Source organism: Fukomys damarensis, unplaced genomic scaffold (genome assembly GCF_012274545.1).
Source record: "Fukomys damarensis isolate Sample0158 unplaced genomic scaffold, DMR_v1.0_HiC HiC_scaffold_2, whole genome shotgun sequence".
In the NCBI taxonomy this organism is placed as follows: domain Eukaryota; kingdom Metazoa; phylum Chordata; class Mammalia; order Rodentia; family Bathyergidae; genus Fukomys; species Fukomys damarensis.
In genome coordinates this window covers 60,339,568-60,363,429 of record NW_022900914.1, presented here as the reverse complement: position 1 = coordinate 60,363,429, position 23,862 = coordinate 60,339,568, and the positions used below count along the sequence as shown (strand labels likewise).

Here is a 23,862-nt window from a genome sequence, read left to right as displayed (position 1 = left end):
CTCTCTCTCTCTCTCTCTCTCTCTGCCTTCCTGCCTCCTGCTCGCCTCCCTACAATAAAGATCTCCTGCCGGACCTCTCGGTGCGTGAGTGGCCTAATTGGGAAGGGGCACCCGAAAGGACACGCGAACCCCCTTTCAGTTAGTCCCTGACCATTTATTTGGGCTTGGGGTCAGGAAGTCCCTCCTGTTCCTTTTGAACAGAAGGGATCTTTTCTGTTCTCTGATTTCAATAGCAACTTATGTGGCAACATCATCTTCGTCATCAGAATTGGCGTTTTTCTTGAATGGGTACCGGGGATCAAACTCAGGTCCTTGTGCTTACGACGCAGGCAGTGGAACCACTGAGCTAAATCCCCAGCCCAAGAATTGGCATTTTTTAATATTCCTCTGCCTTGGGCTCTGTAATGGGCATTTATTTGAAGGGCATAATCTCGCTGAACTGTCACCAGCACCCTGCCAGCTGGAGTCTCTTCTGCAAATGAGGATACAGAGGTGGAGAGGTTAAGATTACCTACCTGCTAATTGACAGAAGCGAAATGCGAACGCAGGCCTGACTTGAGAGCCTCTTTCTTATTCTTATATTCTGTAGCTTCCAGTGTGCAACTTCTGTGTTGTCATCTGTGCCTTTGTTTTCTTATATTTTGTCAGAAATCAAGCGATACTTTTGCCCCTTCCTAGTGCAGTGTGTTGCCCAGAGAAAGTACTTGATAAATCATTGTTCAACAGATTAATGAATAAATAGGAAGGCAAATGAAAGATTGTCAGTAAGTGGTTTGCCTGATTGTTAACCTCCCATTCAGTTCCTCAATTATAATTATCAGACTGTTTTCTCACACTTTTCAGAGTCAGTGTTCCTTCTTCTAAATTCTAGATGTCAGTCTGCGTGTGTAGCACAGTGGTAGAGCGTCTGCCTAGCATACAGAAGGACCTGGGTTCAGTGTCTGGCACCACAAATAGAACTAAATTCTAGATGTCACTTAAAATGTTTCTGAGTAAAATGACCATGGTCACTGGCTGTTAGATTTGGAAGGTATACAGTGGGCAGCTAAAAAATAATAATAATAATAATAATGGGCAGCTGATCCAGCCCTCATTTTCTTGGCAAAGACCCTACCTATGTCAATTTCTAGATATGAGGCCTGGTACTGTTGCTCCATAGTATCTGAGGCAATGAGGGTGATTTTCTGTCTTTTTTCACATAATGTCCTCTAAACACTCCTTTGCATGCATGTGTGTGTGTGAATGATTATTTACTTGTTTGTTTGTTTGTTTTGGTTTTTTGAGACAGGGTCTCACTATGTAGTGGAGACTGACCTGGAACTCACTATGTGGCCCAGGCTGGCCTCGAACTCACAGCGATCCTCCTGCCTCAGCCTCCTCGGTGCTGGGATTACAGGCGTGCACCACGACACCTGGCTTACAAATGATTATTTAAAAATGGAGCCCAGGCTGGCCTCGAACTCACAGCGATCCTCCTGCCTCAGCCTCCTCGGTGCTGGGATTACAGGCGTGCACCACGACACCTGGCTTACAAATGATTATTTAAATAGTTGTCTCTTGTTGTTGTTAGCTTCCTGGAAGCATGTTTTATATTTTTGGAAGATCAGGAACTTACCTATTTCATATCGAAACACGTTTGCTGGCCTTTCTTCTTGCCCTTCTGTGAGCCCTTTTATTTGTCCGTTCCCCTGACTCCTTTTGTATCGCTCCTTTATCCACCTGTATCTTTCATGTCCATGAATTGCTGTGCTTTGTTGATCTACTGCTTCACTTTCGTTATTATTATTTTTATTAAGTAACATGAAAAGACTCTCCCAAGCTCTCTTCCCTTCCATGAAAGCCTCAGACAAAGTTGTTTGAGTCCTTGTTTCATCTCACCCACCAGCCTGTGTCCAGTTTTAGCTGCTCTGATCACCTCTGTGCTGATTCGTTGGTTGTGTTGTGTTGTGTCATTGTGCCTTAATGTCCCCAAGTCCTCCAGACTTCTGGGGCCGCTCTTTCATTATCCAAACAAAATACCTCTCTCACTCTGATGCCTCATGTGCCTGTGGTCCTCACTGCTGCCCCCAGTACCTGAGAGCAGGCCACAGGCTCTCCGCATCTCTGAACATGCCAGAATTCATGAATTGGTCTAGTGGTTACTTGTCTGACGTTTCTTGCTGCAAATACCAGCCAGTTCTCAATGACCCCAGGCTCCTGCCAGCCCAGGTTCCACTCTCAGGTTTTTTTCCTCCAAACACAAGTCTCTGTCCTACCCAAAGACATATCCAGAGCATCACTGCCTCCCCGGCCTTCACTGTGATCCTTTCCTCTCCGACAGAGTCTCCCCGTCAGGCAGCCAAGACCTTCCCTTTCATGAGCACAGTGCATTTATCTTGTTTTCCCCAACAAAAGAGCAATCCTCTCCTGAGATTAATTCTGTGGCTCCCTGAGAATACGAAATGGTTACAGTCAGCAGCAGGGATTTTTTTTTTTTAAATAGCATTTTTCCTTTCCCGATTCATTACCTTTTGGGTGTTTTATGAAACCCAAATGTGCCAACATAAATGTGTCTTATAAACAGAAACAGTTTACAGATGAAAGAAAGGACTGTTGTCATACATTACAAAACACTGTCTGTATTTTAAATCCTTTGAAAGGAGTTGGGACTGAGAACAGAATGTCAGGTTTGGATTTTCTGACCAGATTCTTGTATGCTAAGAAATGAGAAAAATGAAGGCATATATGGATTTTTACTCGTGTAAAGGCAGAGAAGCAGCCAACAGCCTCTAGGGAGTAATGACAGCAGGCAGTATTCATCTCCTTGTCTGCCTGGGCTCCAGCTCTGGGGTGCCTGAAGGAGGAGCCTGGAGTCAGAGGAGCAATGGCTGAGTCCTCCTCTGGGGGTCCCCAGATCCCCTCATTGTTTCCTGCTGGTATATCTGGGCCCCTGCCCCTCTGCAGAGCCATTCTAATTTTAATTTCCACCTTAATGATCCTCAGAACAAGAATCTCTTCATCAAAAAAAAAAATCTCTTTGTCTAGTGGGCCCCCACTGCTGCCCATGCGCCTGTGCCAGGCTTTTGATGTATGCCCTCCTGTGTTGTGTCCAGGGACAGGGTGCCTTATCAGAGAGACTCCGGAGCTTCAGCATGCAAGACCTCACCACCATCAGAGGAGACAGTGCCCCAGCTCCTACGGGGCCCCCTCCGCCCGGCACTGGGCGGGCCAGTGGCAAACATGGCCAGCCCAAGATGTCCAGGAGTGCTTCTGAGAGTGCTGGCAGCTCAGGTAGGTGTCTCTTCACTTTCCCTTCACCCCTGGTGCCTTGCTTTCGCTGAGAGACACTCAGCCCTTTGCCCATGGACCTGCCACCCACAGAGATGTCCATCAGGCCATGCCAGGCCAGCTGAGGGGCACAGTGCCACTCATGCCACAACAGGAAGCTGGCCTGGGGACTCTGCGTCAGAGGGTCCTAACTTCTCCATAAGCAGCCTGCAGAATTGAGGGTGCTTGAGTGGCAGTGCCTGGGCCAATCCTAGAGGCAAGAGCCACAGCTGGAGCTGGCCTGTGGGTGCCTTCTTTGTTCTTTTCCTCTCTGACTCCAACTCTGGGGGCCTTTCCTGTTTTGAACACCTCTCACAGGCCTTCTTTCTGCCTGGACATTTCCTGTCCGCTCTCTTACTTTTGTGTTTCCTCCTCTTCCCTGACAACCCGTTCTCCACGCATACGCCAGCCCCCACACACGAAGGCCGGTAGTAGCCCTTAGGTTTAGTTCTTTAGGGGCAAGGGCCTCTGGTAACTGCACCTTTAATTCCAATGTCTAACTCCACTTTTCAAGCACCTGGCATGAGGCTGGTGTGAGGATCAATTCATGCTCATGTGAGGACCAATTCAGGAACCTTGTTCAACACGCAGACTCCTGGGCCCATCCCCAGAGGCCCCAGGTCTGGAATGAGACCTAGATGTGTGATGCTGTTGAGGTGCAGCTGTGTGGGGGACTTCATGGCATCTGACCCTTCAGCATGGGCTTCAGGCTTACAGCAAGTCAGAGCATGGACTTGAACTGGGAGCTGGGAACCAGAGCTCAGTCCCCAGACTGTCTGTCCTTGGGGAGGTAACAAGGACCTTGGATCTCAGAAGCTGTGCATTGCCGCTGGTGACAAAGGGTTGACTTTGGAGGTATGGAGGACGCTGCTAGATCGCTACCTCTGCCCCTCCCTGGGGGAAGAGGTAGGAATTGGGCCATTCTTTTGGAATCTGTAGGTGTGTGCCTGCAGTCTGCCCTGCCTTTAATGGTACACACAAGGCCCTCCAGGCCACCTGGACCCTGACTGTGCTCTGAGGTGCAGCTGGCTGGGGGCCCCTCTGCCCTGAGCTGCAGGTCTTGAAAGACCCCACCTGACTCTTAAGATGGGGGAGCACGAGCCCAGGCTCCTCCCCTTCTCAGGAATGGGCCCTTTGTTCCTCCCCCAGGTCCGAAAATTATAGATTTTTAGTGAGAGATGTTTTAACCCTCAAAGCCAGGCAGGGAGGGGGAGGTAGAGGCTTGGCTGTGGACGTAAGGCAGGGATTGTCTCTTGAGGGACTCTCCACCCCTGAAACCCAGCAGGTAATCCCCAAAGTCCAGGCAGGAGGGGACCTCAGCTACCACCTAATCTAACCCTCTGATTTTGCCAGTGAAGAGACAAAAGCGTAGGCAAGGAAACTGTTATCAGCCCACCTTCTGGTCGGCTACATCAGAGTGTAGCCTCCTGGCTCCTGGACACTGGCCCACAAACAGGTATCACCTCCACTCTTAGCCAGCTCCAGAGCCTCAAATGAGAACTGTCACTTGGAAGAAAAAAGGGCCCTATTCTCTAAGGACCAGAGGGCAGAGAAAGAACCAAGGGACAGAGTAGCTGCTCCCTAGTCATGTGAACTGGGAAAGCTGTCATACTCCCCATAGCTCAGATTCCTTCTCTGCAAAGGAGGGACACCATCTGCAGGGGTCAATTGAAATAAGCTAAGTCAAAGTACTTAGCATGGTGCCTGGCACCAAGATGTAGTAGCTAATACTATTGATCTTCTTGTGTTTATCACGCCCAAGAGAGCACTTTGTGCCACTGAAAGTATCACAGAAATGGGGTGGGGGTGCTGCATTGTGAGGTAGTAAGATTCCCAGACATTTGAAGGGTCCAAGCCTAAGTTGAATGCTCAGGCTCTATATAGAGGACCCCTGCTTTGACTGGGAAGTGGCCTAGTAGCCCCGCAGTCCCTTTCTCTCTGAGAGTCTATTTTGCCATGTAGAGGCAGTCCTAGAAAGGAAAGCAGACTCGGAGAAGTTGTGCACTGTGCCAAAGCCACAGAGGACCAGAATCTAGGCCTCCTGCTTAGACCTCCCCTTTGAGAATTACCCAGGGCAGCCTCAGAATTGGGAATATGAGAAGCCTGACAGAATCTAAAGGATGCTGGGATTGTCTCCTAGGCCTTGACATCTTCCAGGCCCAGCACCAGGTGGAAAAGAGTTTGGATGATCCGTTTTGGCTTTAGCTCTGCCACTTCCACAGAGCGGGTGACATCCCTGCCACTGCCCATCCCCAGGCAGCAGGGAGGGCTCTGGGGTGGGGCTGAGACACCCAGCTATGCTGCAGCATGGCCTGCCCTCCTCTGCCCTTTGCCCTTGACCTCAACTCTTGTGATTTCTACAGGACAGCGGAGGGAGGTGCTGACCCAATAGGGAGGCCAGGGATGCTACGGTATTCTCCCTAGCTGTTCTGAGGCCCAGAATAAAAGCTATCTCAAAAAGATATACAGGTAAAAGGTGCCCAGGCCTGGGTGTAGGCAGAGTGCCACATCAGAGTGCTGTCACACCCCAAGCAGGTGCCCAGGAGGAGTCTGTCAGAAGAAATCCAGCCACCCAGAGCTGCTGTGCCCTCCCCTATTCAGCCCCAAGGTGGACCTCAGATGCCAGGATGGCCTAGTGGGGGAAACACCAGAGTAGAGGAGCGACTGGTCTTCTGTCTTGGTAGGGTGACACTGGCCTGCGCAGGTGCAGAAGATGCAACATAGCAAAGCAGCCACCACACTTGTCCCTCCTGGGCCCAGATTCAACTTCCAAGCTTTTCTCAGGACAGTAGCCTAGGCAGGGATTCGACCATGGCAGAGGAGACTGACCCAGTTCCCTTCAGCTTTTGCCTTTAGTTAAAGGGCCCAATAATCCCTGTTCAGCCTAGGGTTGTGCGACAGCAAATAAGACCATTTGCAAATCCTGGTGAGGTGTCAGGGCTTGAGGACAGCCTGAGAGAGGACAAAGAGGCATGGCTGTAGCCGTGGAATTCTGCACAGCCACAGGAAGCTGCAGAATAAATGGGCCCACAGATGGATCTTGAAAGAATGGTGCCTCGTGAGAAAAGTACAAAATAATGTAATTTTATGTAACAATTTAGGTAAAATAAAAACATAACACCCATCATACAAAATAACACAGAGTTCGAAAGAACACATCTAAACAAAAAGGTGCGCATTCAGGTATTAAAATCGCTGCCTTTTGAGGAGGAAGAAAACATGAGTAATGTGTCAGAATAAAAGTCACACATACGTGCATCAGATGGGAGGGGTGCCTATGAACCAGAGGGCCGTTTGCTGAGAACGGAGAAGGAAGATCCACTCAGCCCTCTGCCTCTTGAGGAAAGAAGGGGAGAAGCAAGCAAAAAAGGAAGGAAAAAAGGAGGCACACAAAGTGTTCTTTCTTGTCACTTTGGCCTACATGCTCCTAGCAGGTGGACCCAGGTTCTCTGTTCCCTCTTCAACTGCCCCCCACACACCAGACACACAGAGGCCCATGCACGTGTTCTTAGGAGGATGCAGGGTCTGGGCATTGGAGTCGCTTTCAGCACCTAGAGTGGGGCTTGGCATTGCCCCTGCACTGACCCTCTCACCTGTCCAGAGTTTTCCCCCTGGCTTGAAGGGTGAGGGCAGGCAGGGACTGAATGTCAAGTGTTGGCCACCAGCAAGAGTTAAAAGAATGATCCTGGCCTCCCATGGATTTGGAGTCACTCAGTCTGCATTTAGGCCCAGATATGCACCAAGACCAATGGTGCATTCAGAAAGTAGCCAATTGGACCTTCAGTGCAGCACCAGGGCACTAAGCATTTTCCTGTTTGGGGATCAGTGTGAGGAGGCCAGAACCAGAAGGCCTAGAGAGGAGGCTTCTGGGAGAGTAGGCGTTGGAGTAATTTTCCACAGCAAACTTTTCTGTTCTGTTCCCTACCCTCCCTTGGGCTGCACAATGCAAGACCTGACCCTCATGGGCCAGGGGAGGGTATGGTTTGGATAGCACCTGAAAAGAAGTGGAATGTGAGGTGATCCTGACCCCACCTTGGTCTGCAGAGACCACCTTCCTGGGAGCCCTCCATTGAACACCATGGATTCCCACAGTGCCCTGGGGCCTCCCTGTCTACCCAGGACTGGGGGATGTCACTGACGGTACCCCACCCCGTTCCCACAGTGTGCACCTGCTGCTCCACCTGCCGGACCCGGAAAGGTGAGTAAGCAGCCAGCCTCCTTGCAGCCTGCTGGCCTCACCACAGGCCAAAGCTCTAACCCATAGCTGCCACCTGACCTTGGGCTCCCTTTTGGCTGCGTGGTTGGCTGGGAGGGCACAGGAGGCTAATTCCTTAAAACAGAACACACAGTGTCTTCTAGTTCCTGGCTAGGAATTTGAGAGTGGCTTGACTGCTCACAGTCAAGCTGTGGGCTAGTGCTTAAGTGAACCAGAGAATCCACTGGAAGGTAGTTCTCATGGCTCTTTGCTGAGGCCCTCAGTTCCTTACCACAGGCACTTCTGCAGGGCTGCTTGAGCATCCTTGCAACGTGGCAGATTGGTCTACAGTGAGTGATCCAGGAGAGAGAGGGCAGGAAGGAAACCACAGTACCTTGTGCAACCTCATCTTTCAAGTCCCACCCACTGCTTCTACATTACTCTATTTGTTGGAAGCTAATTATCAAGTTCAGTCCACTTCAAGGGGAGGAGCATTACCTCCACCTCTTGAAGGAAAGAATATCAAAGGATGTGTACAGGTGTTTTTAAGCCATCATACAAGTATACTTTCCTGTGTTCTGGGTAATGAAAACTCAAGAACTTACCAAGATCCTCTGAAGTCATGGAGCGCTGTGTTTCTAGAGGGTTCTGGCATTGGTGCAGCCAAGGGAGCCCTGGTCCTGCTTTGCCACTTACTAGCTGTGCAACTTCATGTAAACTGTTAACTACCCTAAGCTCAGTTTCCTCATCTTAAAATGGAGATAAAGGTCCCTACTTTCCTACCTCACTATAGTTGTGGAAATAGCTGTAAAGGGATTTCTGAAGATTACTGTTATGACTGTCTGGAGTAACCAGGACATTGCAGGGGGAGAGGTTGAGTCTGGGTCTTCCAGTTTGGGGCAGGGCCTCCTGCTGCTGTCTGCCCAGCCTGCGTGAGTGATGGCATGCTGGGGCATGGCCACCCCACCATTGGCCATGTTGTTTTCTCATGACCTGCTCCTCCTGTGTGCCTAACCTTACCTGGACAAATAAGGGATAAAAAGGGCACCTGATGAACCCATTGCCTTGTGACCCTTCCTGGCTCCCCCATGGAGGAGCGGCCATTAGCTTGGAAAATGGAGGGGCCATCCTGGCCTCAGCCTGCTGATGGTGTAAGACAAGAAGCGATGCACGGTGCCCAGGATGCCCTGTACCACTGTGGCATGGCATGTCCCTCCCACATGCATGGAGACCAGGAGGACTTGAGGTTGCACTAGAAGTGTCCTGATTTCCCCCCATTTCCTCATTTGTAAGACTTCTCAGTGCTAACTAAGACTTTTAAGGTCTATAGAAGACCCAGGGATTGCAGAAGCCTAGGACTGAGGAGAGAGCTGACCCAGGAGTGCTGAGCAGGGTGTGGTTGGAAACCAATTCTACCCCAGTGTGACTAAACAGCCTGTGTCCCTGTGGGCCTCCCGGCTGGATTCAGAAACAGAGGGTCCTCATGCAGCTGTTTCCCATGCCAGATACTAGGACTGGGGCTGGAGGACATGCTACTTCCCAGGAAGCGATGCTGCAGTCCCAGAGGCTCAGGACAGGCCTGGTTACTTCTGTCTGTTCACCCTTCGACATTTTGGATCTGAACTCAAGCTTCTCTTCTGGGATATTGTCAGCTGGGGGACTGGGAAGGGTAAAGCTGCCCTCCCCTCCATTCTGCCCCCGTGGCACTGCCGGAAGCCCTCGCCTGCCGTGATGTTTCCTAAACAGGCTGCCTTCCAGGGCCCTGACATATAATTGCAGCTGACTGCAGGGTGTACGTTTTGGGGGGCTGCTGTGACAGGCCATCTGTGCAGAAGAGCGTCTGGGATTCAGTGGCTCTTATCCCATAGGAGTGGGGGTGTTGTTTGGGAGCACAGTGCGGGGTTCAGTGGAAGCCTTGGCCCCAGCCCCGCTTCTCAGCTCTGCCTCCCTGTGGTTCTTGCTTCTTCTCCCAAGTGTGCTTGCAAAGGGCCATCTGACAATCCAGCACAGCCTTCCTCTGTGGCCTTGGGACAGTCCCTCTTCTCTAGGCCCAGGTTCCCCTTGGGCAGGTGGGAGGGACGGATGCCTGCAGGCTCCTTCAAGTCTGACAGCCTCTGTAGTGAAGAGTGCTGGGCTGGGAGGTGGTGGCAGATGGTGTTGGGGGTGGTTCATCCTGGACCCGGAGCTGGAGGCCAACTCTCAGAGGCGATGCCACTAGACAGGGTTTTAGGGAATCACAGCTGCTTTCCTCCTGGGCCCCTGAAATGATTTCACATGCTGGGGCTGCTTACACCAGATCCTGGGAAGTTCAAGCCATTCTTGGGGACTTGTAGAGCCCCAAGTTCCCTGAATAGAAATGGAAATTTCCCAGGGGTTGTAGATCCAGGTCCTAATTCAGGACAGAGCTGGGGAAAGGAAAAGTGGTCATCCTGGGTGCTAATGAGTATGTCATAAAGCAGCGATCCCTGTAACAGTAGAGGCTGAGGCCCCAGAGACCACCAGTAGGTATCCGGCAGAGCCCCTGTTCTTTAGCTGCAAGTCCAAAGGAGAGCATTCCTCCCCACCCGTGCCCCTTCCTGCCTGTCTGTTGGCGGGCTCCCTTTTGTTTCCTGCATGTGTCTCTGCCTCTCTTTCTCTGTGCTTCTATTATTATCTCTGTCTACCACCCTTTTCCTCTCTATTCTCTCCACCTGTCTTGATGGAACTTGGAACTTGGAACAGGGTCACTGTGTGTAATTAGCCAGAAGAGGTGCCCCCGCTTTAAACCAAGTATTTGGGACATAATTTTTTTTAAAGTTATGGTGGGGGGAGAATATAAATGAATGAGCACAAGTAGCACTTTCTTAAGAGTGACCCTGGCAGTCCAGCTCTTTCCTCTGACCAGCAGGAAGAGGGAAAAGCCATCCAAGGTATGGAGCATGGGCAGTGAGTGTGTGTGCGTGTGTGCATGCTTGCACACTCATGTATGTGTGAGTTTCATCCTCAAGGACCCTTCCCTAACAGTATTCTCTCCTCTCTTCTCGGTGGCTGCTGTGGACATGGATGTAAGTGTTCCAGACGGGCACGCTCTTCTGACACCTTTGCTGCCTTCCATTAATCACTAGCTTGTGCTGTGTGGATGTGTTTGCTAACCTGGGGGTGTTCTGCTGCACTGCGGGTGGTGCGGCCCAGGGCTTGGAGCAGGAGCAGGCAGCTCTGCCCAGGCCTTTAAAGGGCTTAGATGCAGCTGTCTCTGCCCCACCGTGGGGAGAAGGACAGGCCCCGGGCCAGGCTGCCGTGTAGTGCTGACGGGTTGCTAACACACACACCCATTCCGCTGCCCTTTCCTAGCAGTCCCCAGCCTCAGGCCCCTTGGTGGCAGCTCTGTGGCCTCAAGACTTAAAGTCTTGTCTACCTGAGGTTGGGGAAGAACTGCCCCCCCACCTGGCATAGGAGATCCTGCTCCCATCCAGGTGGTCGCTGAGGCCATCAGGGAACTCAGATGTGGATGACAACACCTTTCAGGCCTGGTGTCAGGGCTGAGGACCTGTTAGGTCACAAATTTTATGCAAATATGCAGGGACAGGAGCATCAAGGAGGCAAACTGCTGCATTTCCTGCCCTGCTGCCCCTCATCCTGGTCCTGGTGTTGCCTCGGTGGCTTATTCCTCATTTATATTCCTATTTCAAAAAAACATTTAAGAGTAAATGGATGTGAAACAGTGAACCAAAATAAGGAAAATGAAGCCTGGGGGAAAGGATGGGGAAGTGTGAGGTGAGGGTTGGAAGACAGTTTAAAATGCGGGCCATCAAGGTGTGGATGGTCGAAGACGCTGGGCTTACCCCCAACCTCTGCACAGACAGAAATGCCATCAGTTAAGAGAGTCAGTGTCCACGGTGCAACAGCCAGCCTGGGGCTCAGAGGCAAGGCTTGTTTAGAGCATTAATTCTTGTGGCCCTGAGAGTGTTACAAATACTGTTGGCAAAATGCGTAGGGGATACAGGCACGGAGGGGTTTGTCTCTTTTAGGGATCTCTGCAGCTTCCATCAGAGGCTACTTCTGACCCCAGGCTCCCCATGCTGGCCTCCCCACTGGCTCCCAGCCACTGCTCAGCTAAGCACTAATTTTCTGTTTCTGTTCAGATATCTGGCGCCCCTTGACTCCTAGAGGGCCCAAGGGTCACTTCTTTTTGATCCTGTACTTCTTGCTCAAGGATACAGTGGAGGACACTCACAAGATCTTTGGGTTTTGGTTCAGAGGTAGTTATAATTATTTTGGTAATGTGTGAGTTCACTGCTCAGCCTCAGTGCATCCAGACTGGGTGAATGGCTGAGCCATAAGACTTCTGAGGACTGTGCAGCACCACAGGGCACTCTGATGCCCACAGTAGTCAGTGCAGCCAAAACCCTGGAACAGAATTTATAGGGGGCACATGCACATGCAGAGGCACAAGTTACCCAAGGATGCAGTTTCCTGCCAGGGTGGGGGCAGGGGCAGGCTGCTTTTGCCGTTTCTGCCTTGGCCTGGGGACCTTGGGTTCCTGGGCAGTCCTGTCAGGCAGGAGCTACTGGTTCTGTGTCCAGAGGAATTTCCTGGTTGATGGGTGTCAGGCTTTGACTTGGGGTGAGAGCTGAGCTGTCTGAGATGACCCCGGGGTTCCACTCAATGGGTGAGTAGCTACTGTGTGCCCAGCCCTGGGTCAGGCATTCTGAGGGAGCGAGGGAGGACTAGCCCATGGCCCCACAATTCCTGACACTGTTAGGCTGAGGTAGGAGGCTGAAAGGAGACATGGTGGGGCTTGTAGCACAGGCCTCCAGCTACAGACTCCAAGCAGGGTTGGGGTCTCAGGGTGGGCCACAGTATTGAGAGACGTCTCCTTGGGATTGCAAGTGTTTGTGCTCAACAATGTCCTAAGTCTACCGATATTGCTAGGGAAGGGACCAGAGAGCAATCTGAATTTGGAGTAAGCAGAACAAGGCGAGCAGAGAGTGAAAACAATCTAAGGAGGGTTAATGATGTCAGACCCTTACTAAGGCTTAGTCTGAGCAGATCCCGCCCCCTCCCCGCCTGCAGCTCTCATTGGAAAGGCCTGGTTAAAGCAGCTGCGTTCTCATGCTGCCCCCTGCTGGCTGCTGGGGAGTAGGCTCCAGAAGCCTGTAAAGCTGCTCAAGATTAGGGGTCAGTTATGGGCTTTGCTGTATATGTGGTGCTGTCAGGTTGCAACGAAGCATGTTTGGTGACTGGTCATGTCTTCAGGAGCAGGCAGGGAGTCCCAGGAAGAGCTTGGGTTTTCATCTGCAGACCTTAGGACGGAGGGACTAGGTGGTCTGAGTTCTACCTTCCATGATCCTAGGTAAAAACAATATGGGAAGCATTGAAAGGTGTTTCTGTGATGTCAGATAAGCTGGGTATGGCAAAGAATATTTTACATCTCTACGAAGATAGGGCTGCCTGGACAGATAACATGGAATAGACTGTATTCAATGTGGAATTAATTCTGAAGCTCTTCCTCTGGTTTTATTCAAAGCAGACAAATATGACTCTTGCAGTCATGTTCTTAGAAGGAGGGGACTACATTCAATTTCTCCTTCCATGAGGCTCCTCTGCTTTTCTAGGACTGGCCTTTGAAAGGATAAAATCTGCACAGTTCTGCTCAATGTTATCCCTTCAGGCTTCAGTTTACATTCTAATATCTTTTGTTTTTGTGTGTGTGTGTTGTGTGTGTGTGTGTGTGTGTGTGTGTGTGTGGTACCAGGGATGGAACCTAGGACCTTGTGCTTGTGAGTCAGGCGTGATACCACTGAGCTAAGTCCCCAGCCCCTGGAAGTTTACATTCTGTCTCTTAAAGAGTGTTGGAGGGCTGGGGATTTAGCTCAGTGGTTCTACCTGCCTCGCAATTGCAAGGACCTGAGTTCGATCCAGGGGATGGGTGAAACCTTTTGCATTTGGCATTGTCAGGCATTGTTGGGGACAAGCTTTGGTGCACCCGCTGCTGAAGAGCAGCCCCAGGGAGGGACCAGAGTGGGTGCTGTGCAGCTGCCTGGAATCTTGGGGTTGGCCTTTGGGAGGAGGGAGGGACTTGGTTCAATCAGTCTGGTTCTTGCCTCCATCTCAGAAAGGAGGCAGAAGCCCAGCGCCTGTTCATGTTTGTATGTTGCATAGAAATTTGTGTGGGTGCTTTAGTAAAAGCTGTGAATGGAAAGGAAAAGTGATGGAGCTGAACACCTCATGCATTGTCAACATCGCTTGTATGTGTAATATAGAAAATTGTGCACTCCTCCTTTGAGATCATCCCACCATCCTCTCTGGATGAGATCCTTCCTCTGGAGCATTCTCATGTGGAGCCACAAGTGTAGGCTGCAGAGTTTGACCCATCTCAGTCAAGGCCATTGCTTCTCCTGGGAAAGTGGTGCCCCACCTGCCTTGGTAGCTGTTTGGTAGACTCTGAGCCTGAGGCTCTGTGCATGGTCTTACAGTTGCACTTGCACAACCCTGACCCTCTCCCTTCAGGAGGTCCCAGAGCTACTGGAGCTTCTTTAGACAGGGTGTGGTGTGTGTGTGTGTGTGTGTGTGTGTGTGTGTGTGTGTGTTGTCCTAACAGGCCTGGCTTTGTGCTGTGTGCCTAACCTTGCCTTTCCTGCCCTTCCTTGATCCTTTTGACACTGACCCCTCCTCATTGTACTTTGTTTCCTCTGTGTAGATTGTAAATGGACATTAAGTGGTTGAGGGAGATGTGAATGAGGGTAGTGTGAAGGCCTGGGAGCCCCATCAGGTCCAAAACCCATTGGCATTTTCTGACGAGGAGGAGGAAGACCTGCTGGATTTCATGTACAAGTATAAGACACCAAGAAGGACGGAGTTGTCCCTGGAGGTACACGGTGTCTGGGGCTGTGGGCTGTGGAGCATGTGTTTGCCCTAGGGGCTTTGTCCTGGAGATCTGGGGTTCCTAGAAGAGACACCTCTCGGGGGTACCTAACATCTCCTAAGTGCTTGGGTGAAAGATCTCCCTCCATCCAACAAGCAAGATAAACTACTAAATAGCATCCAGCTACCTGCCAGGAGGAGGTGGGGTAGAGAGAAGATACTACAGAGTTCATTTAGAAATAGCAGGGTGGTAAGGCATCTGTGTTTTGATGTATTCTAAATGTGACACATTTTTTTAAATGTTTCTCCAAAGCATAGCGCTGTGCCTGGAACAAAGCAGCTGTTCACAAAACGTTATTAGAGGCCATGGCCCTCTTAAATTACCAAAAAGAATACACTTGATATAGATACTACAGGCAGTTGTAGTTGTGGATATGGTTTTGGTAGCAGGGTGGCCAACCCTGGAATTCATGGGCCTTGCTCTCTGATGTGAGTGGAAACTTGGGACTGCAGGGACTTCCTGTCTGCCCACTTGCTCTTCACTCTTGTTCCCCATTTGCAGTTCTACAGCCTGAAGGTCCATCTGGGGAGCTGGGAGTGCCCAGACCACAGAACAGAGGCTCCTGTGAGGTCAGGTGATGAGAGGTGTGGTCAGGTTCCCCTGCAAACACAGTGGGCTGGCATTTCGTTCACCCCAGACTCATAGTTACGGTCACATCCATGTGCAGTTTTAGCATGTGAATCAATTGTGGAGTAACTGGGAGTCCAGTCTGGGCATGGCCTCATGGGGGCAAGGAGCTCTGCTGAAAACATCCCAGGACCCAAGAGATTGTGCTTTTGGTTTTGTTTTAAAGTTGCAGACTGCTTCACTGTTCACTGTAACAGCCAAAAGGCAGATTACTAAAAAGGTGGGTTAGGGCTGGGGATTTAGCTCAGTGGTTCCTTTGCCTGCCTCACAAGTGGCAAGGACCTGAGTTCGCTCTCCAGTACCAAACAAACAACAAAAAACCCAAAAACCAACAATAAAAAGGTGGATTACACTGCTCCTGCTTCTAGTCTATGTTTAGACATAGCTGGTAAACATTTCCCAAGGTTGACGCTGCACCTGAGGACTGGGTGGTACCGGGTCTGATAATGTTCTCTCATTCTTTCACTCTTTGCCTTCCTTTAAAAAAAAGAAATCATTATTTTATTTTTTTTCTAGTACTGGAAATTAAACCCAGGGTCTCCACACCGAGCTACATTCCCACCCCACTTTTTACTTTGAGGCAGGGTCTCACTAAGTTAGGAACCTCCTGCCTGAGTTTCCCAGAGTGCTGGGGTCCTTCCTCCCTTGATGTTCCTGGCTGGCATTTCCCAACCATCACTGGGAAGAGGTGGTGGACTGGACAGGGGCCTGCCCTCAGGAAGACCCTGGGGAGTCAGCTCACAGCAGTGGGGAAGACAGCAGAGGACCACCCCACACACACCTAGGTGCAAAGGCTGCTGCTGTGTGGCACGCACACAACGCTGCCAGAGGACAAAATGGGTGAGGCAGCCTCACCTGAGTGCGGCTGGCAGTGCCTTGAGGAGGTCCTGTGCAGAAACAACCGTGAGCCGGGTGCTCAGGGGGACTGAGATGCAGGACAGAAAGGAGGGAGGGAAGAGCTCCCTGTCAGAAGGAGCAGCAGTATGAAAGGACAGGACAGAGAAAGTTCTTGCAGAAACAGTGGCGGAGGACAGGTTGAGGCTACTTGTGTGGATACCTGGAGGTACTATGCAAGGTTCCTCTCTTTCTTTCACTGTGATTTGTGTAGCCCGTGGAAGGAGGAGTGCCTTGAGAGTCATTTGTGGGGAAGATGACATGGAACCCTTAATACTTAAGGGTGGTGTGGTTTGCTGTCTCAAAGGTTCCACGTCCAAAACTGGAAATCTGAAGCACATACCAAGGAACACAAGGCTGATTCCCAAAGAAAAGAACAAAGACAAGGGAAGAGATGGGGGGCTCTTCTCTCTGCTCAGTCACTCAAGATTCCTTGCTCTCGAGGTGGAAACAAGATGTCAGTCACTCTGCCAGCTGTTCCTTTGTGAGAGCTGGAGACTTGGCAGAACGTGGGGCAGGCAGAGGAGGTGTCAACCTTCTCAGTAGGCTCAGCTTTCCAGGGGGCATGGAGAGCACCTCTAGAGTCTGATTCCTGCCTTGGAGACTCAGAGGGACTCCCCACTTCCTGTCACCTCACCCATGTGCATTTGGCCAGAGGAGGTGACTGTCACAATGGATGACCCCTTCCCCCAGGTGTTGTCCTCAAGAGACCATATTCATGCCATACTCAGTGATGCCAGTTTTTCCTCTTTTTTTCTACCAGGCACCGCCTAGAATCCTTCGATCTCACTTCAGGAAGAAAAGTACCTCATCCTCAGCCACTGTAACCACATGAGTGAGATGAGCCAACAGCACCGGATCCACAGAATGTTTCTCCTCTGCCTTAAAGAGCTAGTCACTAATAACAAATCCACGGGCTGGGTGTGCTTTGAGTGTGTAGCCTCACTGACATGGCCTTTTCTCGCTCCCCTCTTCCACCTTTAAAAATTTATGTTCTCCTCCCTTCTCTTTATTTTGCTAAGGAGAGGCTAAAGGGAAAGGTGGGGGGGGTGACCTTTGAGTCTTCTGAGGTTAGTAACGTTCCCCAATTGGATCGTTATTACAGACAGCAGTGTTTTTAGAAATAGAAATCACCTCTTTGCTGCTGACATGTACATTTGTAATTTATCTGTCGCATAGTTTTTAGTCCTGTAAATGCAAACAAAGCAATTTTTTAAAAAACACTTTTTGTTTTTGGTACTAATACTTTGGACTATGATGTACATACTTATGGTTTTTGGCTTAATGAACTTGCAAGGGCCTCCAAAGGTTCTAAGTGAGAAAACTGCAAAAAACAGAAATATATAAAAAAAACTTTTTTGATTCTAGACAGTGTCTCCAGTGTGTTTATAAAGCTTCCAAATCCAGCTCCTATAAAGCATCCCCTTTCCTGCAGGAAGATTGTGTATTTTTCTAATGGTTGTGTAGTCAATAGACCAGAGACATCAGGAGTAGAGAGATGTTTAGCATCAGGGATGAGTATTAGTGGGAGATTGGAAAGTCACTGGAAGCTCATCTTCTCCTTGCATTCAGGGTTTGGAGCCTTTGAGCCTTGCCAGGGGCTTTAACCCTGTCTCGGGCAGGTGGCTCATTCTTGGCAAAACTTCTTGGGGATGGGGACTCAGAGTTGCTAGTGAATCTTGAACATTTCATCTTGCCACATGACTCTTTCTCCTTCAGAGTGGCCCATGCAGCAGCTAATTTCCTCAGGTAGAGAAGCCTAAAGAACATTAAGCAAAAAGAAACAACACCCCCACAAAAAGCTAGAACTATGCTTTGTTTCAGGTATGTTCTGAAATACGTGAGACACATGTACAACAACCCAAACGTTGGGTTCTGGAAGGTTTTAGAGGTTGAGATCTTTATAGATAACTCACTGCTCAGCTCCATGGGCAACTGGCTCACACCTGCTCCCTTCCTGGCTTGTGTGGAGTGTGAACAGGAAAGGACTCACGCTCAAGGGTACTCGGGTCTTCAGATGTTTTCTATCGCCAGAATTGCTTAATAGGGGAAGGAAGTATTGAGGGGACTTCTTGTTAAGATTGAGGATTTTATCTAAGAACAAGAATCTGATTTAGATGGATTTGTAATCTGAGGTAGCTGCCCTCCTCTCTGAGAGCTGAGCCAAAATGTAGGACTAGTATATTTGTGCTTAGAGTTGGTGTTTTCTTTCAGTGTACTGCATGCAGTGGTCACAAACCAGGTACTTAGTTTGTTCATAGATTACCCGGAAGACTAGAGAAGTAGTATTATATACTGCATAGAACTCACTGTCCACCCACTAGAAGCAGTCAGGCCCAATTAAAACTGTCCCATTACTGAGCTATGTAAACATGCACTGGTGGCCTTTGCTGATGACACATTAGCTGGATTGGAGTCATCTTACAAAGGGTTTTAGCTGACATTGATTGTTGCCAGATATACATGAAATCCCTTCTTCCCATACTTCTTCCAAAGGTGACTTTATAATTTAAAAAAGGATTTAAGAAAATAGATCTAAAATCAAATTCATGGTTGAGAGGGCAAACAGAGGCTGTCTATTCACTGTCTGTGCCCCACACCCATTCATATCTAAACCTGTTAAGAGAAGACAGAAATCCTATTCTGTTCAAGCTCACTGAATAGTTACAGAAAAGGAAAAATGTACTCCTTAAAATATATTTTATCTATTAGTTGGGCATACCTAGAACTATCAGAAACAAGTGCAAAAAAGCTTAAGAGAAGCAGCTTTTTAGTAAACTTTTGTTTTGCCAAAATAATAAATGCCTTTAGCAGCAGAGTTCAAAATCTGTATTTTCACTATTTTACAATGCAAAGTTATAACAAATCCAGGCTATGGAGTTTGCAATCAACTATGCCAAAAAAGCCAGTTTGAAGTACTCTACTCCCAGACATGCTGTATTACTTAAGATTTAAAAATATAAGGTATATTCAAACTGCTGTCTTAATGTAACTTTTTCATTCATGTGTTGACTAGGGGTGGTTTTTCTCTTGAAGACACTGTATAACTGAGAGCAGCTGTCATATTTCTGGCAAAATGTGTTTACTTATCCAACAAGCTGTATATTTGTGTATGGACAGACATAAAATGTGAATGCCTATCAGTGTACACATAGTGGTGTGGTTTTCTGTCTAGAGGATATAACTGAATTTTTTTAATTTGCTCACTTACAGACACAGGCTGTTTACAAAATGCTAGCTCAAAAGTCTGTAATTTCCATGTCAAAATTTTTAGTTACTTGTCATCCAGCACCTGTTCTGTTTCTGAGGAGATGAGGTGTGGTCTTGTGCTTATCAACTGGAACAATTCCTCATGATCCTTCCTGACTCTGTGTGAAGAGTGTGCTCACTTCACTGGCCTTTGACATGTGTGTCCTCTGTGGTAACCGTACATGTGTTTGTGCTAAGAGTGCTTGTCAACCACGGCCATCGTTGAGCTTTCCTAGTTCTTCACCTCACACAGTATTTGAAATGGCAAAGGATGGGCCTCCTCCTCCTCCTCTAACACTCAAGGAGCTGATGTTCTTGATCGTGACTGTGCACATTTCCTCTAGTTTATTTCTGAAGTCTATAGAATGATGTGTAATTAAATAGTATACTGGACTGTGTATCAAAGGGATGTAAAATTACAGTATTTCAAAGGCTGAAGTTCTGTTGTTTTGTTATAATGCCTGACATACATCCTGAATAAAGTCTTAACATTTTTCTTTTAAAGAACATCTTTGTAACGTTGGACTCATGAGGAAAAAGAAAATACTTTTTCAGAAATGTAAAGGAGCTGGGTGGGTGTGGTGGTACGCTCCTATAATCCCAGAATTCTGGGATACTGAGGCAGGAGATTGTAAGTTTGAGCCCAGCATGAGCAATTTATCAAGAACCTATAGGGGGCTGGGGATTTAGCTCAGTGGTTTCGCTGCCTGCCTCAAGAACCTATCGCCAAAAATGAAAGTAGTAGGAAGCTGGCATTGTGGCACATGCTCATAATACCAGCAATTAGTGAGGCTGACACAAGAAGTTTGCAGGTTTAAATCCTGCCTGGGCAAGTTAATGAAATGCTATGAAACTAAATAAGAAGGGCCAGCAACAGCAAGGATTAGAAGTTGAATTCTCAATGGCTAACTGGTCTGGAAATTCAACCACATGCTTATGCGACTAGTGAAGAATAATTGGGAGGCAGGGCCACTGTACCTGGGAGGGATGCCCTTCTCTTGACCCTACTATACACCTTGCCTTTAAATAAAAGCAGGAGCTGGGTGTGGTGGTTTATGCCTATAATCTCACAGTGGAGAAGCTGAGGCAGGAGGATTTCCCTGAGGCCAGCCTGGGCAAGGTCAAAAGTTCAAGGTCAGTTTGGACTAAACAGCGAAATCTTGTTTCAAAAAAACATCAATCAATTAATGCAGGTATACTTGAGCTTCATGGGGGAGTAGGGGCACCAAGACCTGGAAACAACTAAATTGAACACATTTTCTTTGCTTTCCTGCTCCTATATTCTGTATTTTTTTCACACAAGGAGCACAAAATAAAGCAGCAGCAGAAAGAAGCACATTCAGAGCACAGAAAGCAGGAAGAGATGGAAAAAAAAAATCCTGGAAATCCATTTTTTTAATTTATTGAGCCAGGTGCAATGTCAACAGAGCTGAGATTAACAAAAATGGGTCAACAAATACTATGAAAGCTAAGTTATATAATGTAAAAGCTGAAGTAGTACAGTGTTAGGAAGTATTTAGCATCTATATAGTGCTAGAAAAGGGGAACAAAAAAGAACAAAGATGTGTTATGTGCATGTGCCAACTCCCCACAATGAGTGTGATCACTGTGTGTTACAAGCATGTACTATTAAAAACGAAAAATATATAGTGCTAGATCACAGCTACTTGTTGATTTAGATATATTATTTTCATATGTTGTTAGAAGACTGAAGGAAATACACAGTTTCCAAGGAGTTAGATTGGGATTCTGGGATTTAGTAGCTGTACTTTTGGGTATTTAAATTAGGGATAAATATCTCCTTTGCAAGGTTAATATAAGGTTTAGCAGAAATGCTGGGACATAGTAAGTATTCAGTAAATGATATACTTAAACTATCCATCTACTTTTCAAATTATATGTATATTCAAATGTCATTTAGGTACTCTAACTTAATGAAAGGTATTTTATGGTCAAGCGCTCCTACCTACAAAATATAAAGTGTATGCATGAAAGTTCCTTTCCCCTCAAAAATGTTCCCATCGGCCCATCTCTGGACGCCAAAGCCCCGGTTGCCAGCCCTCATTTCTACCCCATCTCTCCCTGGCCTACAAGAGAAACCAAGGTGCTCTGAGGCCCTTGTAACAGAGACCTTGTGGGTAAGCATCCACCTTCTCAGCTTCTGCAGATATGAGTACATCCCACCACCAGAGATGTGCTGGAGGGGAGAAACAGCATGGGGAGAGAAATGCAAGAGCATTAGAAATGGTGGTTTCTACCATCCCACAAGTGTGAAAAAAAGGAAAACCCACCAAAACAGAGTGCAATTCCATGTGTCAGGCTCCTACCTTATCTCAAATCAAATGCCCATTCTGTATTAGTTGGTCCCACTAACAGACATGTACTTGGCCCTCTGGTTTTAGAACATTCTATTATTACCCCTTCTCTATTTAATGAACACACACTGCTTTCAAGGCATTCCCTAATATTTCTGCTTTGGTAAGCCAAAGAATTTCAATTTGGTATCTTTTTTTAATTTTTAATTTTTTGGTACCTGGGATCAAACTGGGGACCTTGCGCTTGCGAGGCAGGTGGTGGAACCACTGAGCTAAATCCCTGGCCCTCACTTTGGTATCTTATTCTACTAACAATAGAGGAACTGCATCTTACCGCTACCAACTATTATGCTAAACAACTTAAAACAGTAATCCTATCATAGTTCTGTTTAGCAATGGTTTTCAAGTAGGCAAAGTGCTTCTGCTTTCCCAGATGATTCTGATGGGACAGCTGAGAACTATAAGCATTACTGCCTCTCTTCAAACAAACATCATTTCTAAAATGATTGAAGTTATTTTCCCCTTTAGTTTCTACAGCTCATTTTTGGAAAAAATCTATGCTTACAAATGAAAATAAGAAATCTCAAATGGATACACTAACATTTAAGAAAGACGTAACTTTCAAAACTCGAGTATCTTCATTTAGCCTTTTCTGTGTCAATAAAGGGCATACTGAAAAGCTATTTCATTTACTCTTCTATAGAAACATCTTGCTCCAATCAACTAAATGAAAATTGTTATGAACACAGTGAATCTAGTATACTGGATGCTAAAATATGAACTAGTTTGTGCTGCACACACATCTGTTAACACAACAAAGTGGGCCAGAGTGGTCTTCTGACCTAAGAATAGCTGATGCCTACACTGGATGGTGCACCTAGGGTAAACATGGAAGCTGGCCCAGTTAGAGACTTGCTGCTGCAAGAGTCAGAGCTGTGAAAAGAAAGAACCTCAAAGGTGTAAGCCAAACTTGTTATGATGGAACAGAAACCATATGTAAACAAAAGCTGTGAAGCAGAAGCTGGTGAGTAGGAGAGTCGATAATGTATGAGAATGGAGTCACGCATGGCAGAATCTGAGCCTAAAGATCTATAATCTCTTGCTGAGGAGCACCATTCCATTCTGCTCTTCCTGAGGCCTGGGGTGAATTCTGGGTGGGGGACAAGCTGGGAGCTGGTTCCTGAGTTCCCAGGCATACACTGTAATTCTACGCTGTCGCACTGTTTGAGCTAACTTGAGTCTTTTCATGTTTCTCCTTAGTTGAGATTTCTACATAACCTAATGGAAACAACCAGTAAAGCCATTACCATTTGTTAAAAATAATACACAATTTTAAATATCTAGTTCCTTAACCAAATCTGGGAATGTTTAATTCATTCACTTAAAACTCTTATAAATTGAACATTCGTACTCTATGTTTACATATCAGATGGTAAAATTTACATTAAGTTTTTACATTTAGTCATTTTTACAAAGACATCATGTACACAAAGATATAGATTCAGTAACAATTAAAAACTTCTGATCTATACTTTCAGGTTTGTTCGATTGTGGTATTTCTGATAAGGATCATCAACATACCAGTTTCGCCTCTTCCAGAAGGATGTCGTCATTTTATCTAAGAGTTTACTCTGGGTTTTATTGCAGAACACCATTTCCCTCAGGCGTCTTTTTCTTGCAGCCGTCTTTTTCCATAATTTTTTCTTATAACCAGACTATGAGATAATATTACAAAGACATTTAGGACATTATGTTATGTACGAAACAACAGATTATTGTCACAACTCATGGTTTACAGGCTCAATGGGAGCAAAAGCCAGATTTGGAAACATCTCAATGAGGTGTGGGTAGAGAAAAAATGTGTAGTTCAAAAAAGAAATATTAATAGATAATTTAATATTTTGGAAAATAAAGCTAAATAAATCTGTGTGGTTAGTGAAGTAAAAGATAATGATATAATTAGAATAGTTAACTGTATATGCATTGTCTCCTCAGCAATTTTCCGCAGCACTAATTTTACAGATGACCTAGCCATACATTTAATGTCTCTCCCAAGGTGGAGGACGGTCAGGGAAGCACCAGTAAGAGTGGTAACATTCATGTTCTTATTAAGAGTCTGAGTATTGCCAGGCATGGTGGCACATGCCTGTAATCCCAGCACTTGGGAGGCAGAGGCAGGAGGATTGTGGTGAGCTACAGTGAGTTCCAGGTCAGTCTCAACTACAGAGTGAGACCCTGTCTGAAAAAACAAACAAACAAAAAAAAGGGCTGGGGATTTAGCTCAGTGTTCAGCGGCCTGCCTCGCAAGCCCAAGGACCCAAGTTCGATCCCCAGTACCAAAAAAAAAAAAAAAAAAAAAAAACCCAAAAATT

General features: G+C 47.4%; 2 protein-coding genes across 6 annotated transcripts in view; one reads left to right on the top strand and one right to left on the bottom strand.

Moving 5' to 3' along the window:
• Positions 1-19,676, top strand: part of Reep1 (receptor accessory protein 1) — a 104,169-nt gene extending 84,493 nt beyond the window's left edge. The window contains exons 6-9 of one of the 3 annotated variants that reach the window (XM_033765253.1): positions 3,093-3,270; positions 7,469-7,504; positions 14,200-14,351; positions 16,690-19,676. In XM_033765253.1, the coding sequence (XP_033621144.1) occupies positions 3,093-3,270; positions 7,469-7,504; positions 14,200-14,351; positions 16,690-16,761 (438 nt within the window). In that variant the 3' untranslated portion in view covers positions 16,762-19,676. The remainder of the gene's footprint in view (positions 1-3,092; positions 3,271-7,468; positions 7,505-14,199; positions 14,352-16,689) is intronic. The other 2 variants (XM_033765251.1, XM_033765252.1) reach the window with 2 other exon arrangements.
• The window catches only part of Mrpl35 (mitochondrial ribosomal protein L35), a 21,228-nt gene continuing 9,974 nt past the window's right edge, over positions 12,609-23,862 (bottom strand). The window contains exons 4-5 of one of the 3 annotated variants that reach the window (XM_019207681.2): positions 23,072-23,205; positions 12,609-12,829 (exon numbers count right to left, since the gene is read on the bottom strand). In XM_019207681.2, coding sequence (XP_019063226.1) covers positions 12,799-12,829; positions 23,072-23,205 — 165 coding nt within the window. In that variant the 3' untranslated portion in view covers positions 12,609-12,798. Of the gene's footprint in view, positions 12,830-20,562; positions 23,206-23,862 lie in introns of those variants that run through there. The other 2 variants (XM_010625674.3, XM_033765256.1) reach the window with 2 other exon arrangements.